At 38.6% G+C, this 20,630-nt stretch overlaps 2 protein-coding genes across 2 annotated transcripts; both read left to right on the top strand.

The window, feature by feature from the left end:
• Positions 1 to 1,130: 1,130 nt before the first annotated feature.
• Positions 1,131 to 14,849, top strand: LOC131317622 (uncharacterized). Its single transcript, XM_058347153.1, has 3 exons — positions 1,131 to 1,577; positions 2,467 to 2,544; positions 14,360 to 14,849. The coding sequence occupies exons 1-3, from the start codon at positions 1,266 to 1,268 to the stop codon at positions 14,468 to 14,470; spliced, it is 501 nt and encodes a 166-aa protein (XP_058203136.1). The 5' UTR covers positions 1,131 to 1,265; the 3' UTR covers positions 14,471 to 14,849.
• Positions 8,330 to 12,582, top strand: LOC131317620 (uncharacterized). Its single transcript, XM_058347151.1, has 6 exons — positions 8,330 to 8,591; positions 8,717 to 8,812; positions 8,910 to 9,014; positions 9,118 to 9,366; positions 9,458 to 9,798; positions 12,298 to 12,582. Exons 2-6 carry the CDS (start codon positions 8,741 to 8,743, stop codon positions 12,308 to 12,310), a joined length of 780 nt encoding a protein of 259 aa, XP_058203134.1. The 5' UTR covers positions 8,330 to 8,591; positions 8,717 to 8,740; the 3' UTR covers positions 12,311 to 12,582.
• Positions 14,850 to 20,630: the final 5,781 nt, after the last annotated feature.

A 20,630-nucleotide genomic window follows, 5' to 3' on the forward strand; every position in this document is an offset into this window, starting at 1 on the left:
GGTGCATAAGAATTTCACATGAATTATAATTTTCATGTGATTGGGGTAATCTCAAGATCGATCACTTAGTTAATTATAATTTTCCTCCAGCAATTGTACGGTTCTTCGTTACATTTCTTTCATATTGTCAAGAAGATTTAATTTCCGCTACACTTTCCGATTGCAGGGTAACAAACTTTCAATCACTTCGGGAGTGGTTCGTAGTCTCGATAAACGTGTAAGTTCTATTGAATAAAAGACATGTTTTTATGCCACGATAAGTACTAGATGTACTATTCTTTTCTCGCGAAAGTGAACATGAACTATTGTTAAAACTCGATAAGAGTACATCGATAGAGGTTGACTAAGGTTGCATTGGTACTATAAATACAAATCTCTACTTGGTTGGTGTCTATACCACATTTGGAGTAAGTTATTTGTCATGACAAAAGGAATCTAACAATATAATAACAATATGTTCAGATAAGGCAATAGTAAAGACAATTGTTGGTGAACTGCTTTTTTGGTTTCAGCCGTAATTGTTTGTGTTTTAGATTATCTTGTCCAGATGGATTAATAATGAGTCATACAATATGATGGAAATCTAACAAATATTCAAAAAAGAAGAACGAGAACAACAAACCAATAATTTAGTCCACACCACATAATCAGATTATGCACTGGGTAATAAATACAAACTCAATTATAAGCTGAATTAAATTTGCAGCATTTCAATAATATTAAGACCTATTCGTAAGAGCTGTTTGTTTTGGGTTGGACTGCACACATAATAAGGAGTCACGTACGTATCCATTGTTTAGTTAAATTTTGATTGCCCTCGTTAATCAAAACACCATCGATGTATAATCTCACCAAAGTGTAAAATATACTCCAACCGTCTCATTTGGTTTGAGAGATTACACGCAACAGACCTCAAAACACATTGCAAATGATGGGGATGTTAAGGACACATAAAATCTCAAATCTCACGTTGCTTGCGTATTGCGTATGAAATGGGTAATCTCACTTCATATAAGTTAAACCTCTCCACCTAATAGCTTAAGCTTTTGAATTGGATGTTTCTACATTGAATTATGCTTCTCTATTTTTGTTTTAGGCCACGATGGAGGATTTGGTCAAGACTACCAAACTCTACTACGATTAAAGCTCATCGGACATAAAAACAGCAGCAGGGGATCTTTTCACGTCACTCGACAACAATAACGATGGGAAAGTGAGTCTCCATGAATTTCTAGGGTTTATGTGGGCACAAAGGCCACGTAAAAATGGGCAGTAGCCAATTTTTCAAAGAACTCGACAACAACAACAATGGAACCCTAGAATTCATGGAAGTTATGGCTCTTTTCTACATAATCAAAAGCGGGAGGCCCTTTTGTGGCGGGTGTGGTGAGTTCATCCCAGACATGTATTTCACTTGCTCCGTATGCTTTGACAGCGGCAACGACTTGTTTTGCATATGTTCAAACTGTTTCCAACGCAACGACTTTAGCCATCACCATTCCCAGTTCTTGGATAACTATGCCTTGTTGGAAGCCAAGAGAATGCAAGGGATTGCTACTTGTTCGAACCAGCCCGAGGTAATTGAAGCAAGAATTAACGGTTAATTATTCAATACTGCCCGAGTATCCTGTGGCATTGTTCACATGATACTACCAGCAAATCACGTAACAAACAGATGTATGTGAGAAAAATAGCCCTAGAAGCATGGGTGGAGCCAAAATTTAAGACAATGGGATTAACTTAACTATAACTGAAGTCCCATTGTCTTAAATTTGATAGATAAAGGAACAATTTTAACTTTGGTGGGTACGTAAATATAAATTTAAGATATTTTACGGTGTTAAGAATGTCAAAAATCAGTAAAATCGATGGACATTTTAAGCAATTTTTCAATTTAGTAGGGTCAAAAGACTCAAGTGACCCACTCTAGAGAAATTAAAACGCAAATATATTGATACCACATAGTATTTCTGGACTACTCAAATACTTTCCAGAAATTAAAACAGATATCTAACACTCCATTCAGAAAGTCCGAACCTTTATTTTTTATTTTATTTTTGTAATGTCTTCTTATTTTGTAATGATTATCTAATTTTTCGCGGCCAAAAGTAACTTTATGCGGCCATGAGTAATTATTTGCGGCCAGGAGTAATTCTTCACGGCCAGGAGTAATTCTTTGCGGCCAAGAGTAATTATTAGCGGCCAAGTGTAATTCTCTGCGACCAAGAGTAATTCTTCGTGGGCGGCTGTGAGTAATTATTTACGGCTATGAGTAATTTTTCGAGACCAAGAGTAATTTTCTGCGGTCAGAAGTAATTCTTCGCGGCCATGAATACTCATTATTGGAGCCAAATAATGAATTTGTAGATCTATTAACTTTTTTATTTCATTATGTCAATGTATAAGTATAGCTTTGTTGAGAGATGGTGGCCTTCATGTGATTGTTTGTTTTGTGTTTTGTTTCAGCCAAGCTCATCTGTTACCATTACTGAAGAACCAACATCCACAACAAATGCTGTTGTTCTTTATGAGCGACCCAAACCGGTGAGTACCTTTTGCCAACTCGCTGGGTGTTTTTCCTTTTCGGCTTGTTAGAGTTGCACGTAATTCGGCTTAGGCCCAGAAGATTACGTTGTACCAACGTTCCGGGTATGGTACCAATGTACAATACCGCGCAGGAATGATTCCGGGTATTGCGTTATAAGTATCATATGCATGTAAATAGTAAAAGGAGCCCAAGGGTTGGTGTCTAGTAACTAACACTACAACAAATACTACTTTTTATAGCATAAGTTGATAGCGTTTTTTTTAAAATGCTATTGTAGAGGAGTAATGAGACACGGACAAAAGGGGAAAGAAAAATATAGCGTTTTCATTTATTCTACTACAGCGTTCTACCAATTTTTTCGCGCGCCCATCTCTTTTCCCCTTTTCCCTCTGCGATTTCCCTCCCTAATTTAGGGCGCCGACCTCTAAACATTTCAATCTCTTCAGATTCTCACAAAACAGCACCCCGAAGCTCACCCTACCCCTCCGCCTGTCCTCCACCAGCCCGCAATAGCTCTCGGCGAAGCTCTCCTGCTACAGTCGTTGGTCGACGCCCTCATCTCGAACCGCCTCCTCCTTGGTCGACGCCGCTCATCTCGAAAACCTCCTCCCCCTTGGTCGACGCCCTAAGCTCTCGGCTTCCGTCGCGTCCTCGTACACAACCACCCCCTCCAGCCGCTCGAAGAACACATATCAGATACAAGCGTGAGTTCTGTTCAACGTGAGTTCGATTCTCTTCAGATGGGTTGATCGTGTGAGTTCTGTTCACCGTGGTCTTCCTCTCTAATCACTCCGTATCAGATATCAGCGTGGTTCGGATCTTCTGGGTTTCAATAGTGAGTTGTTCTTCCATCAATTGTTTTTCTTGTGTGATTTCCCTCTTTTTCTCTCTTTTTATGCTCGATCCCTAATTCGTATACAGAAAGAATCAAACTGTTGCGCCAACGGAGGCAAAGAGTCATTCAACAGAGAAGCCCTAAACAGGTTCAGTTCGATTTTCCTTGATTCTTGCCCAAATATAGACTAGGGCTTAACATTGAGTACACTTTTGCCTAGAAAACACAAGAAGATCATTGGGGTTTTAACATGTTTCATTCATACGATTAATGTCATGTTAGCCAGAGCTTTGCATGCCATGCCTCTGTACAAGGAACTTTATATTGTATTTTAATTTTTTCTTGGACTCTGATTCAAGTTAGGATTTCCTCGTTTTTTTTTTTTTTTTTTTTGTCTTGTTTGACTTGATTATTTATATTTTACACTTACCCGCGTGACTAAACTTTATAATGTAGTTTAAGTTTGTTTGGGAGTTTGGGCTTTGCATGCTATGCTATCAATCCTTTGTTCTCCTCCTCTCCTTATCGTGCCTCTTGCTGTTTTCTGAGATCTTATGCATTTTCTGATTAAAACTAGAAATTCCCTTCTCCACAGGTTCTACTGCTTGATTTACGGTAAACTTGAGATCATTTACGATCTGTAAAAGGAGGTGAAACAACATAAGTAGGATTGTCACAACATAACCATCAATATAAATTAGCACATTCATCAAAAAGAAACACAAAATAACAACTTCGAAGAATAAGTGGAGTATGAATCTCCTAGTGGCAAATCGGTCTTCACCTTGTCACTAAATCCCTACGAACTCCAAGATGGAAGACCGCGACCCCCCCACGACTGAATTTAAATCAAACTAACTTGCTCCGCCAACTCTAAATTCACACCCCACACTTTTCCAACAGTTGGTCCCGTCAAGGGTGGAGCCACTGGGTGGCTAGAGGAGTCAATTGACAGTTTATGACTGCCAAAATTTCGTAGGCTACCCACTGTATTTCGCCCTTACAACCTATGAAGCATGGGCACTTATAAATGCCCGTAATGTACTGGATACTGGTCATGGTACTTCTAAATCTGTACCAGATACACGAAACACATACTGAAACTTTTGGTATCTTATGAAGTGTAGAAAAGAAGAAGAAAAATAAACTTTGTTGAGAATATGCCATGTACGAGAGAGAGTCAAGGAAAGAGCTTCTTTCTGTTTTTGGTAAAAACATTATACACAAGCTTAGGATTTATTACATGAATTCATGGATTGATAATCATGAGAATTTTTAGTCTGGCCAATTTTTTCCCCTTTTTCTGAGGGAAGTCTGGGCCAACTTTTAAAAATTACATTTTAACCTCCTAAGGTGTCCTTGGCATGTATACAGTCCTAGAGTGTCAACAATGTATTGACCACACAAAAAATAGTTAAAATAGGACACCTATTTAGGCGTTTCCAGGTGTCATGTCGTGTCCATGTTCGCAACGTTTCGGACATGGATAAGTGAGGCTGTAGACTTATCCGTGCTTCTAAGGCTTTAAGTTTGTTTGGGAGTGTGGACTTTTTTGTTTTTTTCAATTGGCTTTGTTGTGTTTAGGAATTTGGGCTTTGCTTTGTTTTGTCTTTTTTGTGATATGGTTGCATGTTCGATTAGAGTAATGAATAGCTCAAAAAAGGGCCCCTAATTTATTTATTCCAATAACAAGCAAGAGTGATTATTTGTTAATTTATATAGGCATGCTTTTGAGATTCCAAGCAAAAGTAATAATCTTTTAATCGATATAGGCATGCTTTGGTTCATTATGTGGGCTCCTACCATACCTTTTGTGAAACAACTATAAAGAAAATCTTTGAAGCGGTCCACTACTTGAGTTTTAATGTCTGATTCTAGTGTCCCTAAATTATTTGAGTGAATGTAAGAGAACTATATAGATGTTCCATCCGTATGGCATTAAATATTAAGTTATTGTCATAAATTTGAGAAAAAGAACTAGCACTTTTCAGTTTAATACTAAGAGCAGAAGAACTTTACTATTGTATCTTATTACGATGCTAAAAGCATTTTGCTTTTTAAATTCACCACTAAGTTCCAATGAATTTCACTAACTCATAAACTACTATTTTAGGCCAGAATCTAGTTTCCACTTTCGCTGTTGAGGTCATTCTTGACGGGAAGTGGCAACCAATAACCTTAAAGGGTTTTCTCCATTTTCCAGCCATTATCTCTTTCTTCCAGTTCTCGAATTTCTCACTTTTGAGACTGCTATATAGGTGCTGCCTGACAAACCAAAAGTCATGATATAGCTTTATGGGCATAGTCATCAAAATGGTTTTGTTTTAGTCACATTTTCAACTCGTCTACATACCAAGACATATAGGAGTCTTAAGATCTGTATATCATCTAGGTTAATCAAATATTGGATATCGGAAAGTGTCTCTGCTCTAATCATTTTTTTCTCAATAGAAATGGGATTGTCAAAATTGAAATGGACTTCTCAGACAAAATCCAACTTGTTTTGACAGCTACCAATGTTTGATTAACCAGATTCCACCATGGATAGTTTGCATAATGAGACCTACAAATAGAAGTCAGAGATAATCAAAATGGGACTGTCGTGAGCTCCATTTCTCCTCACATGAGGATCACACGACAGGAACAAAGGGGGGAATCACATGAGATGAGGGCATCATGTAGCAACATGTTCTGATAGAAAATCCACAGAAAGTTAGGGATCTACACCCTCTGTCCACATAGTTTGTTCATTTTCACTATTTTGGCCATCAAACAACATATTCTATATTTTCCGTTCACAATTTATTTATTTTTTCTTTTGATGACTTTGAAAATGTGGTCATCGAAAGACAATTTATATCGTTTTACGTACTCTCCCAGGGGCTTGGGGTAGGGGCTACTAGTTGCATGGGTGGAGCACTTGCAAAAGGTGGCACAAGTTTAGAACATTCTAGCACCCACAAAGCCATCCTCGCCTATGGGAGCTTAATTTGAACCCTCAACACCAACGTGGATAGCATTGACTTGCGTCAAACTCCCAAATTAAAAGACAAATTAGATATCAGCAAATAAACTCCTGCTACATAAGCGACAAACTTACAAATGGCTTATGCACCTTGGTCCTTACATCCAGCGCACAACAGATTTTATTATTTTTCAAAAAGAAAAAATGTTTGGACGGTTGCAGATCTGAATGAGATGTCAATACTACGCTATTCTGAACCTTGATGAGGGAAGCCTTTGATAGAATGCAGTCTATCCATTATAATTCATGCAAAAGTAACAAGAAAATCACAAACACAGAGTTTTCATATATGAATAACATGCTCTGGCACATATATTCTTGCTCCCACTGCTCATTTCCGTGACATAGGTATGAACCACAAACCATTGGCAAGTAACCAATAGTTGAGTAGTCATCCCTATAAATTTATTTTTCATTTATTCTTGATGTGAAGAGACTACTTGCCACCTATTTAAACTAGACTAGAAAAATTATGCAACCGAACACTCCTTCAGTCATGAGTCCACAGACCCACTCACAGAGACACAAAATAGGAAAAAGATGGGTGTGCGAAAAATACAAACAGCATATACCATAAGAAAATAGAACTTAGGTGCGGGTGAAAAAGATTACCTTCTCGTCATTGTATGACTTGTTTTGGATGACCATGACACTACTATCAAACTTCCGGAGCATTACTGGACTGTTCAACAAAGTGGAGTATAATAAACAACTTACATAGCTTAAGGCCTGAGCTTAGGATTAAGAAAATGCATTAGCCAAAGGGTGGCAATAGATAATATAGAATCCCAGTTTCTCCTTAAAGACGCCCCATACACAACACTAACACATCAGCATTCTTCCAAAGAAAACACGCTTGCAATAAATCCTCAGGTGAGATCAATTCTGCACCAAAGGACACCACAAATGAAATGAAGGACTTCAAAATCGAAACCCAATGGACATTCAAAGCTCATTGTTCTGATTTCATCTTGCATAAATATTGGTGTATTATTTTCAGTGCATGGATTTACCTTTGTTTCCTTATTAATATCCTGACCTTCATCGTTCTTTTGCTTCTTGGTTCCGCAGTCATAGAAGAATACTGCATTGGTAGAAGTAAACAACCAGTTCAAAGAGTGCTCAACAGGTGTGATTTGATTTTTGCTAGGATTGATTGAGTGTTTGATTTTTCGTACATGCCTTAGTTGCCTACATTATCCTGACATAGTGCCCAAGAGTGGATAGGTTGGAGTGTGTGTTTATGTAGTATGTGTTTTGTACAATAGTGCAACTTCAAAAGTCCACTAGAGTATATGTATTGTGTGTTTTTCCAAAGTTTATTAACTAACTGATTGCTTGTTGGTTTTGTTACAAAGGGCTGCATAATTGGTCTTGTTATAAACTGGAAGGTATGAGTGGTCTTTGTAGAAAAACTAGACCTGCGTGGCTACTTGCGAAGCTGATAGGTTTTAGAAGGGTAAAATATGTACTTACCCCTTGAACTATTCCAAAATTTTTTACTTCCCCCTCCAACTACCAATTGAACACCTTTGCCCCTTCAACTATAAAACCGCTACCTAGTCAGGACAATGTCTCCCTTCCGTCCAAACCATGGATGGAAAACTTAACAAAACACCCTACCCTACCTATTCTGGCGCCATCAAAAGGGTACTTTAGACATTCTCTCCCAAACCTTACTCAATCCCTCTTTCATCTTTTAGCAGCAAACCATAATTTCTCAAATCGGACCATACTCAATCAGAGAGAGAGGGAGAGAGAGAGAGAGACCCATTACTATATAGTGATCATGACTTGGCAGTAAGCAGGCAGGCTGCCACTGTGCTATGTTTTACAAGTCTGGATGCAAGTCTGCATTTGCTTTCATTACTATATAGTGATTATTTTGCGTGCGTTGGCTGCTATTTGGCTACTTTTCTGAAGTCCATGTTTGGCTATTTTTCCGTTTCAGCTGCTACTGTTATGGTTCTGCTATGGGCTACAATGTTTGGGCATTTGTGTACTTGTGAAATGTTCCAAAAATAGGACTGCATTGTGCTTTCCATCCATGCTTCAGCATTATTTTGGCTGTCCAGTAATGTTGCTGCTACGGCTTTGTTGGACTGATCTGTTTCTGCTGCGGCTTTGTTGGGTTGCTGCTATATTGCAGCCTGTTATGAGGGTGTTTTGCTATTGTTTCTGCTGTAACCTTATTCAGCCTTGTGTGATTTTCATGCTGCTACGGCTTTTTCTCTCCTATACTTAGGAGTCACTACTACCCTTTCTCTGCTGCATTTAGAACTTGATTTTGGTTTATTCTTGACTTTAGGTGAAAAGCGAGAACTTTAAAGCTATGAGAGAGAAACAATTGGAGCTGCAGCATACAATGAGTCGTAAGGGATATGCACGGTTGACTGCTGAGCTGGTAATACTTCTTTTGTTCAGTATCAAAATTCATTGGACTTCATATTATAAACTATAACTTCAATTGAATTCTAATCAGATATTTGTTTTTATTCTAGAAAGTGAAAAGAAAAGTTGACTCCATAAGTAGAGCCGTTGTTTGGGCCGATGGACATAGAGACAAGAATGGAAAACCCAAGAACAAGAATGTTGCACAAAAGATTGTAAAGGCCATGGCTCATTCTTTATTTGTGTGGTTTATTTGTTGTATATGTTTGACAATCTCATTAGTCATTTGCATTGTTTTTTTTACTATGCCATTTTTAGGAAGATATGGGAAAAATTGAACGGAATGGACAGAATTCAACTAATCTGAAAGAAGATGCTGTTTCTAAAGTGCTTGGTGCCGAGAGGAATGGCCGTGTAAGAACATTTGGAAAAGGAGTCACTCAAACAAGATTAACTATATTATCACAAATGAATGGTCAATTTGCTGAATTACGTAAAGAAAATGCTCAAATGAAGTCGCAAATGTCGGATATGCGAAATACAATTGACGAGTTCAAGAAAAGCCAAGTAAGTCAGTTATCATTTTCTTCGTTGGTGGTCATTTCAGACTAGTTTGATTAATGACATTTTATTTGTTTCCCATTGTTGAACTATCTAGGTTCAGAATCCGGCAACAACTGAAGCAACACCAACTACACCCCTTGTTTCTCCATCGGTAACATGTCATCCACAGAGTGACATTACCAAGTGCAAGTTACTAGATTGGATGGGGACGGGAGATGTAGTTGCGGAAGGGCATTGGGCTTCAAGTGATCCACATTCTTGTGCGCATTGTGTTCCGATCGGCCCTAATGCAATGAAAGTTTGGGTGGATGTGGCAAAGAAACCTGAAGAGTTTCTGTGGAGGGCTCCAAGTGATATGACCTATATCGTAGATGCTGTGGGAAGTACCATCGCATGGCCTGCTGACTTTGTTATTCTGGACTCTTCTTCCCCAGGGTATTGTACTTTTACTCTCCTCCATATTGAAGTATTCTCTCGGATGATAAATATGCCTGATTTCTTGTGTTAATGATCTCCATGTTGGAGGGTACATTGCTATACCAGAATTTATGCATACCTAGTTTTAGTGTTGTCTATTTTTGGCTAGGAAACATCAGTTAACTATTTGGGAGGACATTAGTAGGCATAACATGACGAGAATGCAGAAACTTGACGTTCTTTTGCTTTTTAGGAGAAAACAGTTAATAGCTTTGAAAGGAACATTGAGTATGAAGGTGTTTGATCAAAGTAATGCATGCTTTTTAAAAAGAAGAATATGTTGTTTTTCTCTATCTATGTGGATAGCCCGTTACCAATATGGTATTGAATCAAAGGTTTGTAAGAAATATGTTAAGTGTAAACCCAATTTGGGTATATCAAGTAGCTCTATGTGCATGTCTTTAGTCCTTGTAAGAAAAAAAGAAGAAAAAAATGTTAGAAGAGAGAAAAACATAAAGAGAGAAAAAGAAGGGTTTTGTGTGGTCTTGTGTGTGCTATGTTTTGGATGTGAAGTAAGCTTTGTAAAGCTTGGATTTGTGAAAGAAAATTCAGTTTTCTTGTGCCCAGATAAGTCTACTTCCTCCTCTGTGTTATTGCTGGAAAAACTGCACATTTGTAGCTCACTTGTGTGCTGAAAATCTGCTCTGTTCTGCTGTGTTTCTGCTGTGGTTTTTGCTCAGTTTAAGGCTGTTTTACGGGATATTTGTGTTTGTTTTTTGGGTGCCTTATTCCCCCCAGCAAGGATGGCCTAAATGTCTAACACTTAGAATCTTCCTTGGAGTCCAAACAAATTAAACAGATAACTTTCCGGGATCCCCAAGAGTCATTTCATGGGATCATAAACACATTACAGCCATAGGGTGTCCAGTGATTCACGTTTTTGCTTGAAACAGCTGATTTTGCTAAGAATCTTATCTAGCCTGGAGATCTGTTGCCGTGGATGGTTAACGGGTTTCGGTAATTGCTGGGATGCTTGGTGGTGTTTGGTGTTGTGATTTGATTTACGGAATTTGAATCAATGGCAAGGGTGTTATGCCAAATTGGGGTATTGATTGAATCTGTCAACACCAGTGGACATTGTGGTTATTAGTGAGAATACCAAAAAATTAGTGATGGGTCACCTTGTTCTGGGTTTTACTACCTAAATAGACACAAAGCTTAAGTTAAAGATTAGAGTTTTAGATATGCCTAAAGGCTAAAAGATAAATTGGGTTTGCTGCTGGACATCTGGATAGACTTTTTTTGGAGGATTGTGCCACGGGAGCGAGGTTGAGCACAAGTATTCTGGGTCCAGTTTCGTGCTCAATTTTGCTTCAGGAGCATTTGAATCATTTCTCCTACTCCACCAAGTTGCTTTTCTTTTTGAGGGTACTTAGGAATGCCGAATTGGCCAAGTTGCATTTCACCAGTTAAGGAATACTTTAAAGCAGATGCATTGCATATGCACACCCCGCACAGCATATTAGCGATACTTATGCCACCACTGATATCAAGGTTAGAAACCCAATGGATCCCTAGTGGGGTGGATCTAAGGGAATCAACGCACCAAGGTCATACTGACTTACTTTCTTGATCTAACTTTACTGTAACTTGTTTGTAGACAACACGGGACCCAGCAGTAGGAGTAGGGTAATGCTTTTTGACCCAACAGAAACAAGTATAGTAAACAACTTTGTGGTTTTGAAATTGTCCAGGGGAATGCTAGCATAAACATGGGTTGGCCGGGGACATCAGGGAGGACATTTTAACCACTTGACTCGATCGGCATATTTGATAAATTATAGTCTAAATTATAGTGCATGTGCTCACACAGCTTTTTCAAAAACCTGGTAGCAGGTTTTAGCTTTACACTGTTGAGTTTTCTTTGATCCCATGTGCACCATCCGGACGGGAATCACGACTGTCTGCACGCCTTGGTTAAGACCCAAGTTGTGCTCACTATTTGAGTGCTTGTGTGTTCGGAAGGAAGCATCGAGATAAGAGTCATAACCAACCGGCCCAATCTAGTAGTCGTACTGTAGTATTAATTAGCATGCATAAGCCATGCTTGACTTTGTTATACGCACCACCACCTCTCTTGTTAGTCCAAGATAAAAAGCACGGATACGGATATGGGACACGGACACGATACGTATGGAGAGTATCGGTATCCGTATCGAATACCGATACGTGGTACGGAGGCCAAAATAGAGTATTCATGCTTTAGAGGCAGCTTGAGCATTAAATTCAAACTCATTCGCTATTTGTGTGTTCTACTTGTTATATATGTTTACAGTCTCATTGGTCATTTACAATGATTTTTTATTATAATTTTTAGGATGATATGGAAAAAATTGAACATGATACACCAAGCTCACCTTCGAATAATTTGAAAAAAGATGCTCTTTCTAATGGAAATGTTTAGTAGAAATTGTTATGACTCCATCAAATTGAAATGTTTGCTTCTACCATATGTAGGTTTATGGGTTGATAAAGAAGTGCTGTTGTGACTTTTTGCTGAAGATGTAGGTATGATCTTGCTAGTGTGATGGCTGTCATTATCGCTTGGTTGGTTGAAGTTTTTTTGTTGATACTTATGGGATGGATAGATTTTGGAAGGACTGTTTTGGTTGAAGCCTTTTTGTTAATATTTCGGTGTCAAGGTTTGAACTCCACTTTTGGGATACATAGATGTTTTGGAAGGCTTTTTTGTTGATATTTGGTAACAAGGCTTGTACTCCACTTTCGGGATACACGGATATTTTGGAAGGCCTTTTTGTTGATATTTGGTGGGCTTGTATATACTAGTAGATAGAAATGTTGGAAGGACATTTAGTATATTGAATTTCTTTTGTAATGGTAATCGCTTTAATGTTTGGAAATATTTTGTTGGTTTTGTATGCAATATTGTGAATATATTGTCAAGGAAGTGATTGGAGCCACCATCTATTTTTTTAAGCATTGTATGAATTTGTTATGTGGATTGCTATTCAGGTTGGATTGTAGGTTGTATAGTCAAGAAACCGGCTAAAAATCAATTGGAATAGCAGGTCGAAAATGTTGTAAAAAATTTACAATGGACAGCAGGGCAAAAATTTATGGTGAATAGAAAACCTAATGTCGTGGAAAATTTTCAACTTATAGCGTTCTGTAAATGCTGTAGGAAATTCTAAATGTATAGCGTTTTAAAGATGCTATAGAAATTTTACAATATATAGCGTTTTAAAAATGGTATAGAAATTTACAATCTATAGCGTTCTAAAAATGCTATAGAAAGTCTACAAATCTATAGCGTTCTAAAATTCTTGTCAAAAGTCTATCACACTATAGCGTTCTAAAAACCCTGTTGAAAGTCTGCCATACTATAGCGTTTTAAAAACCCTGTTGAAAGTCTACCATACTATAGCGTTTTAAAAACGCTATCTAAGGTTCAAGACTTTTAACAACATCGGCTAATACAGCATTCGGAAAAACGCTGTGTATATGATTTAATAGCGTTTTCCGAACGCTATAAAATCTAATTTTTCTTGTAGTGTAAAATAGTAAAATTTGTGTCCCATACCACTAAGGCTCGTATTTTTTAAGTACTTACTTTTTGCTTTACGAAAATGGTGATCATTCTCTCACAATACATCACTTTTAATTCGAAAGATAATCAAAATATTTATTTTTCTTAGCGGAACGAGGCCTTAGTCTCTTTAGTTTAGCTATGATGCCTATATTTTCCCTGGGCGCTCTTGTCATATACCTACTTTACCTTTTCTTTTCTTGGAGTTTTACATAAATTATCTTCGCGGATTAAATAGATAACCCTTCAGTGTCATACTAGTTGAAATCTTATGCCGTACGGTATGTAACTGTACCAATAAAATAATAAAGAATAAAAACTCTTTTTTTCTCTCTATATATAATGCGTTTTGGAGTGGAACTTTGATTATTGAAGTTGGTAGCTACTTGAATGAAACGACAATGCCAACTCAATCGTGTCGGTTGTGAGAAATTGCTTTGATAATTGAACGATGGAGAGAGCTACAATCTGAAGGGTACAATGGTCTCGATGAAATTTTTATTTTTTTTAATCAGAATCAAAAATTGCAATCAATAAAAAGTCCGGCACTTCCAATTTCCATCCAAAAATGGAGAAAATGATCTACAACCAAACCCAATACTAATTACAGTCAATAAACACAAAGAAGCGATCTTATGTCAATCTTAAACGCAAGCCTCAATCTCTATCCACACTGACAATAACGTTCGACATATTCAATAAACACAAAGAGATGGTCTTGATGAATTTGAAACTCATCTTGATATGGCAACTTTCTTTGCTGATTTAAAAAAAAAAAAAAAAAAACCTCATCTTCGCTAGAGAAGTTGTCCAGATTGTTAGTTTCCTGCATGCACACTATAATACTTCATTTGTGAAATTCCCGCTGGTGTATTTTGTCAAAAAAATTTGGTCTCAAGCTAGCTTCATATTCATGGTTGCAATTTCTTGCAGTATTATGTGTTCGTAATGTTTATGTGATTATATTTTCAGCAATGGAGGCATCTTGCGCCCAGAGTGGTTGAGGTATCGTTGAACGCGCTTGACTTTGCATTGAACGCAGCCAAGATCTACTGTACCAGCAACGTCTGTACTATTATGTGACAAGAAGTGCCGGCCTGCCGGGTGTTCGAGTATATGGTAAACTTGATTGGAGGCATAGATGTGTTCGGAGTCATTCGACATACATGCACGAATCTAAGGACGGTATCGTAGAACTCACGTGTACTATCAGTCGACTTTGGATTCTTCGCTATCCAATTAGTATTTGTTTCCGAGGCATTATTTTTATTTGAGACATCGACTCCACGGCCGCAGCCATTCACTCAGTGCCGAAGTTTATTGCCTTTGAACCTCGATAATTTGAGCTTTTAAGACTCTTCGGATTTTGCCATATTGTTTTGGTTATAAATGACCTGTAGTACTATTGTATCACTTTCTTGATAGATAATCGAATTTCCTTACAGCTATTTATTTCTTGCCATGATGTATGCCACATGTTCCAGATGTGCTAATGTGGTGTGCAAAAGAAAGGGTCCTACAAGGATTTAAAAATTGGCCGCTACATAAAGTAATATATATGGCCGATACATAACGGTTTTGGCCTTCCAAAACCGTTACGCCCAAATGTAGTGGTGGGAGGAAAAATCGCATGCATATTGGCTAATTCGTATTATGTAAGGGTCTCTTCGTTCCTTAATGCTAGCTAGTCTCTCTGCTGGAGACTAACCAGGGTTGTGGCTTTTTGGAGGAATCTCGCCGGAGAAGTGCCGGAATCGCTGTCAAATTGCATCACTTTGTGAACGCTTCAGCTCTACAACCACTTTCCGGTGAGATTCCGGCCGGTATTTGCACGCTGTTCAACTTGTCAAGTTTGATGACAAGTAATGTTCCTTTACGGGTAATCTTCCCAGTTAATTGGCTTGGAATTTATCAAGATTGATGATCTGTGATATCAAGTTTTCAGGTCAGATTCCAAGTGGGGTTTCCTCTTGGGTGAGATTAAGTTGTGTTCATGACAAGTTACAATCAATTTTCAGGCGGAATGCTGGTAGGTTTGACTAATCTTTCGCAGCGGATTACTTTAAAACCTAGAAGGTAATTTATTAACTGGAGATTTTTGCACGATGATTTTGCAGAGGATAATCGTCGTGGGAAAATCTTAACCCTTTGAATAGGAACCGACTCTCCAATTCATTTATGGCGGTGATAATTGAAACACTTGATTTTTTTAGGCTGTTTATATATTAAAAAATATGATAATAAAATTAAGTGTTCGAATTTTCAATATGTTTGAACCTGTGCGAAGATCTTAATTTTTTGATCATTTTATTCCAAAGGGTCGTACTTAATTTCTTGATATATAAACAGCCTAAAAATATATAAGATTGATTTTTCTCTTCCATGGTTCTTTTAGGATTTTCATTGAAAGCCTTAAAGTCAAAAAATTAATTATGACCTTTTAGAATAAAATGATCAAAAAATTAAGATCTTTGCACCGGTTCAAACGGGTTGGAAATTGAAACACTTGATTTTTTTAGGCTATGTATATTTTAAAAAATATGGTAAAAAAATTGAGTGTTCAAATTTTTAGGCCACTTGAAAATTAGGCTTCTGACTCATTCAACTAGACGGGGAAGGCCTCAATGGGAAGATGGAAGAGAATGAAATGATCAACTACAAAGAGCACTTAATCTATCTTATTATTATGGGAGATGCTGCCAAGCATCTGATGTTTGGCAGCTGTGTCGAGCGGTCGGATTGACCGCTCATCTCAACATGGATGATTTGAAATATGGAATCATGACTCTTTCGTAGATAAGTCAATCTCTTGTTAGAAGTATTCCTACTAATTAGAACCAAGAAATAATTCAATGGCACTGGGGCAAGCTTATAATTAAGGTTGAACAAGGTCGATCCACACACCAGAACATCTTCACATTAATTAGCTAGAACCCCCTTAAACCATCACATCAAGAAGTCTAAAACGTGTGTTAATTGTTAAGTACTCCTACCAATCATCAAACTTGCATTTAACGCGGCCAGCTTGTTCCAACTGGGCAACAAACTAGCTAGTGGGCAAACTAGAGGACAATTTTTTTAAAATCATGCCTTTAATCATTATTAAGAACATGACTTCAAAATAAGAAATAAATAAATAAATAAATAAATAAATATATATATTCGGGACGGTTCCGGGGACACCAAAAAAAACACTTAAAAAAATACCTCATAGTTCCCGATCAAATTTTTATGATCCAAGCCGCTCAATGTGATCAGAAAGTGATTTTAAGGGTACCCGTAAAAAATCGGCAAAAAAAATGACCAGGAAAGGCTTGATCCGAACAGTTTCGAACAGTTTTTTATTGAACGGTTCAAATAAAAACTGCTCAAATCAAGTCTTTCCCGATCATTTTTTTTGCTAATTTCTTGCGAGCACCCTTAAAATCACATTCTGCACACATTGAACGGTTCGGATCATAAAAATTTGATCAAAAACTATGAGATTGAGATTTGGGGTATTTTTTTAGGTGTTTTTATGGATGTCCTTTGAACTGTCCCGATATATATATATATATATATATATATACAGTCCCCTTCAGGTAAGGGCGCCCTTACCTTAACAAGGTAAGGGCTTCCCTTTTTCTCCCTTTTCCCGATCGAATTTCGATGATCCGGGCCGCTCAATGTGTTCAGAACGTGGTTTTAAGGGTACCCGCGAGAAATCAGCAAAAAAAAATATTAGGAAGGGCTTCATTCGAACAGTTTTTATTTGAACCGTTCGATAAAAAACAAACAAAAACTGCTCGGATAAAGCCCTTCCCGGTCATTCTTTTTGCCGATTTCTTGCGAGTACCCTTAAAATCACGTTCTAAACACATTGAGCGGCTCGGATCATCGAAATTCGATCGGAAAATGGGAGGTCCTTACCTTAACAAAGTAAGGGCGCCCTTACCTGATTGAATCTGCACATATATATATATATATATATATATATATATATATATATATATAGAGAGAGAGAGAGAGAGAGAGAGAGAGAGAGAGAGAGAGAGAGAGAGAAATCTTCAGGTAAGGACCTTATATGCGGACCTCCTCATTTCTTGCCTTTCCCGATCGGATTTGAGCTGCTCAATGTGTTCAGATCGTGATTTTGAAGGTACCCTAAGGGTAACCGCGAGAAATTGACAAAAAAAAAAGACCAGAAAAGGCTTGATTTGAGCAGTTTTAATTTGAACCGTTCTATAAAAATAAACAAAAACTGCTCGGATGAAGCCTTTCCCGGTCTTCTTTTTTTTGCTGATTCATCGCAGGTAACCTTAAAATCACGTTCTGAACACATTGAGCGGCTCGGATCATCGAAATTTGATCGAATAAGGGAGGTCCGCATTTTAAAAAAATGAGGTGGTCTTTATAAGAAGTGGACTCTCTCTCTCTCTCTCTCTCTCTCTCTCTCTCTCTCTCTCTCTCTCTCTCTCAAGATGCCGGATCGAGAGAGCGCTAGCAGAACAAGCTCTCAATTCAGAATCGTCACTTGGGGTTGAAGGTCTGACATCTAAAGAACCGAACTTGAAACACTTTCTACACTGTTTGATTTGAAAAAGTGAATGCACCAGTCCATCATAACCATATCTGGATTCAGGAGCCCGGTTACGAGAGGGGAAGGATTTTAAGGCACCCATCTCACCTAATCCAGAGATCGGTCTCTACTTAGGTATTTTGTGAAAAGATTTGAAATTCTTCTTTATTAATCAATTTTTAGCCAATTAGGATAGAAAAACAGTTAAAATGGGGATTAAAATTTTAACAATTTGCAGGATGCGATTAAATAACATGGTTGGATGATACAATTAGCAATAAATGAGATAAAAGTCAGAATACTACTGAAAAGCCAAAACAGTGTACTGACTGGAAATTGGCATGAACAGGGACCACCTTGCATGCAATGATCTATGTGCATGCAAGACGACCTGCGCTGCCAACTTCACACCAGTGCGCGTGAATTAATCAGTCTTAATAGATTTGATTTTTATCCCCCTCTGAACTCTGGAATGACCAGTGCTCATCCAGAACAAACCAAACATTTCTATACACAATAAGTAAATATAATTACAAACAGAATAGATTTTAATTGAAATACACCTCATAAATAGTGTGGGGGATAAAACAGTGGCCAAAGGCCAATTAAGTTATCCATGCAAAGCCAAGTACTAGAAGCCAAATCACACCTGCGCGCGCAAGTCAAGGCCAAGCGCGCGCCTATTTTGACTAGACTTCCAATGTTCGGTGTTGCATACTTGAGCTCTGAGACATGTTCAGAAGCTACCCAGGGGTATTCCAAAGCAACAGTTTAATGTATTGAAAGACAACTAGCAATTTCTATGTGAAACAATAAATAGGTTTTAAACATGCTGAACAGTGTCATATATGCTATTAAAAACATAAAAATCAACACCCCTGTCCCAACGCAGGTCTACGCCCGCAGCCAAGGATTGGCGCGCGCGTACTGGCAACTAACACGCGCAGGTGTAATAATCACACGGTTCTTGTAACCCTGCTAGTTTTAGGGCCAAGATATAGATTACCAGCCTTAGCCCTGTCAGCCCCCCTCTGGGAAACAATAAGTGTTTATACCTTTGCTTGAGTGTTGAAAAATGATTTGAACTTGGTGTTTAGTGGATTGAAGGTGGATGTATAGTGGTTGTTTTGAGTGGTAGTAGAAGTGTATGCTTGAGCTTAAGAGAATTGTAGTAAGGATGTGTGTAATTTATTTTGAATTTTTGTAACTCTTTCAATGAACTTGAAATAGTAAGGATGTTTTGAGTGGTAGTAGTAAGGATGTGTGTAACTCTGTGTTAGAATTGATTACCTGAAACTTGAAAACAAATTTTCGTATATTAATGCATTTCTCTACTGTTTGTCTTTGTACTTGAAACAGAAGAAGGCAAAGAAGCGGGACATTCACAGCCAAGGAGGCGCAAGTGATTCCCTTGCACTATACGAGGGGTTGTTGTAGAGGGTGAGGCAATTGGTGGATGAAGCAGGGTTTGGCCGGTTCGTGCAGGTCTTGACACCGGTCAAGAACGACCATGCCGTCCTTGTTGCGCTTGTAGAGAGGTGGCCGGAAGGACACTACCAACACCTTCCACCTGCTGCTCGGGGAGATGACAGTGACCCCGACGAACTTTGCGGCCATCATAGGCCTCAGAGTTTGAGGAGAGCCCATCCCATTTGATACGGGTATCCATAGAGACAAGGCGGCTCTGTAGTGGTTTCTGGGTGCAGTACCACTCCTGGAAGAGGAAATGGTAAAATACGAGCAGTTCATAGACAATCAGAAGAAGATCCCGATCACTGAGTATGAGGTGGAGCAGATGACAAGGGCATACTTGTTGTACCTGTTTAGTGCTTCTCTATACCCTAGTAGACACAGCAGGGTGCACTTGTCGTACTTGCCGGCTTTGAGGGACCTGAGAACGGCCTCACGCTTTGACTGGGTTGGAGCGGCACTTGGTGCACTCTACGGCTTTCTGAGAGACACCTCCAAGAGGGAGAAAGTATTGGCTGGCTATTGGAGACTTTGGGAGGTATGACTTCAATTTTGTAAAGTTCAATTTCAATACATATTTGTACCCACTTTTGATTGCATAGCCTGCTGGACTATATAATTGCATAAACTATGTCTGATGCCTTGCTTGTTTAAAATCGTGCAGTTTTTGACCTACAAGGTGCTAAAGATGTACCCTTCACAGAAGGTGTCCAGACCTGAGGACTCTTCCCCATGTGTTTGTTTGAAGCAAAGACCACATGGGAGAGAAAAAGGGGAGAGGGGACCTCAACGCATTCAGACTGTACTTGGACGACCTCCGAGCTTCGCAGGTATATCATAAAACTCCACTAGTAATTATGTATCCTTGAATGCTTTAATGCTGTCGCTGATCAATTATTATCTTGGTTGTTGTTTTGAACACAGGTTGTGGGATCCCTGAAGAGGAGTAGAGCCGAGTCTGAGTACTTGGCCAGGAGTAGGGTTGTTACAACGAGCTGGGTGCTGCTAGAGTCGACTTTCGGTTGGCAGTGGTGCTTGGACGACCGAGTGAAACGACAGTTGCTTGGTTTGTCTGAGTTCCAAGTCCCGGGGCCACTTGCACCCCGTGCTTCACATACTAGCAGTTACACGCGGGCTGAGCTGGAGGAGTTCACAAGGCCGCCCACCGATCTCACGCACTTTTTGCAACTCGAGTGGGACTAGGCCGCTTACCAG

This window comes from Rhododendron vialii, chromosome 2a, assembly GCF_030253575.1.
Source record: "Rhododendron vialii isolate Sample 1 chromosome 2a, ASM3025357v1".
Taxonomy (NCBI): domain Eukaryota; kingdom Viridiplantae; phylum Streptophyta; class Magnoliopsida; order Ericales; family Ericaceae; genus Rhododendron; species Rhododendron vialii.

Coding starts and splice junctions, on each gene's coding strand:
- LOC131317622 (XM_058347153.1), top strand. CDS start 1,266: ATGGGCAGTAGCCAATTTTTCAAAGAACTCGACAACAACAACAATGGA. Junction 1,578..2,466: donor CTTGTTCGAACCAGCCCGAG/GTAATTGAAGCA, acceptor GTTTTGTTTCAG/CCAAGCTCATCTGTTACCAT. Junction 2,545..14,359: donor TTTATGAGCGACCCAAACCG/GTGAGTACCTTT, acceptor TTATATTTTCAG/CAATGGAGGCATCTTGCGCC.
- LOC131317620 (XM_058347151.1), top strand. CDS start 8,741: ATGAGAGAGAAACAATTGGAGCTGCAGCATACAATGAGTCGTAAGGGA. Junction 8,813..8,909: donor CACGGTTGACTGCTGAGCTG/GTAATACTTCTT, acceptor TTTTTATTCTAG/AAAGTGAAAAGAAAAGTTGA. Junction 9,367..9,457: donor ACGAGTTCAAGAAAAGCCAA/GTAAGTCAGTTA, acceptor TGAACTATCTAG/GTTCAGAATCCGGCAACAAC.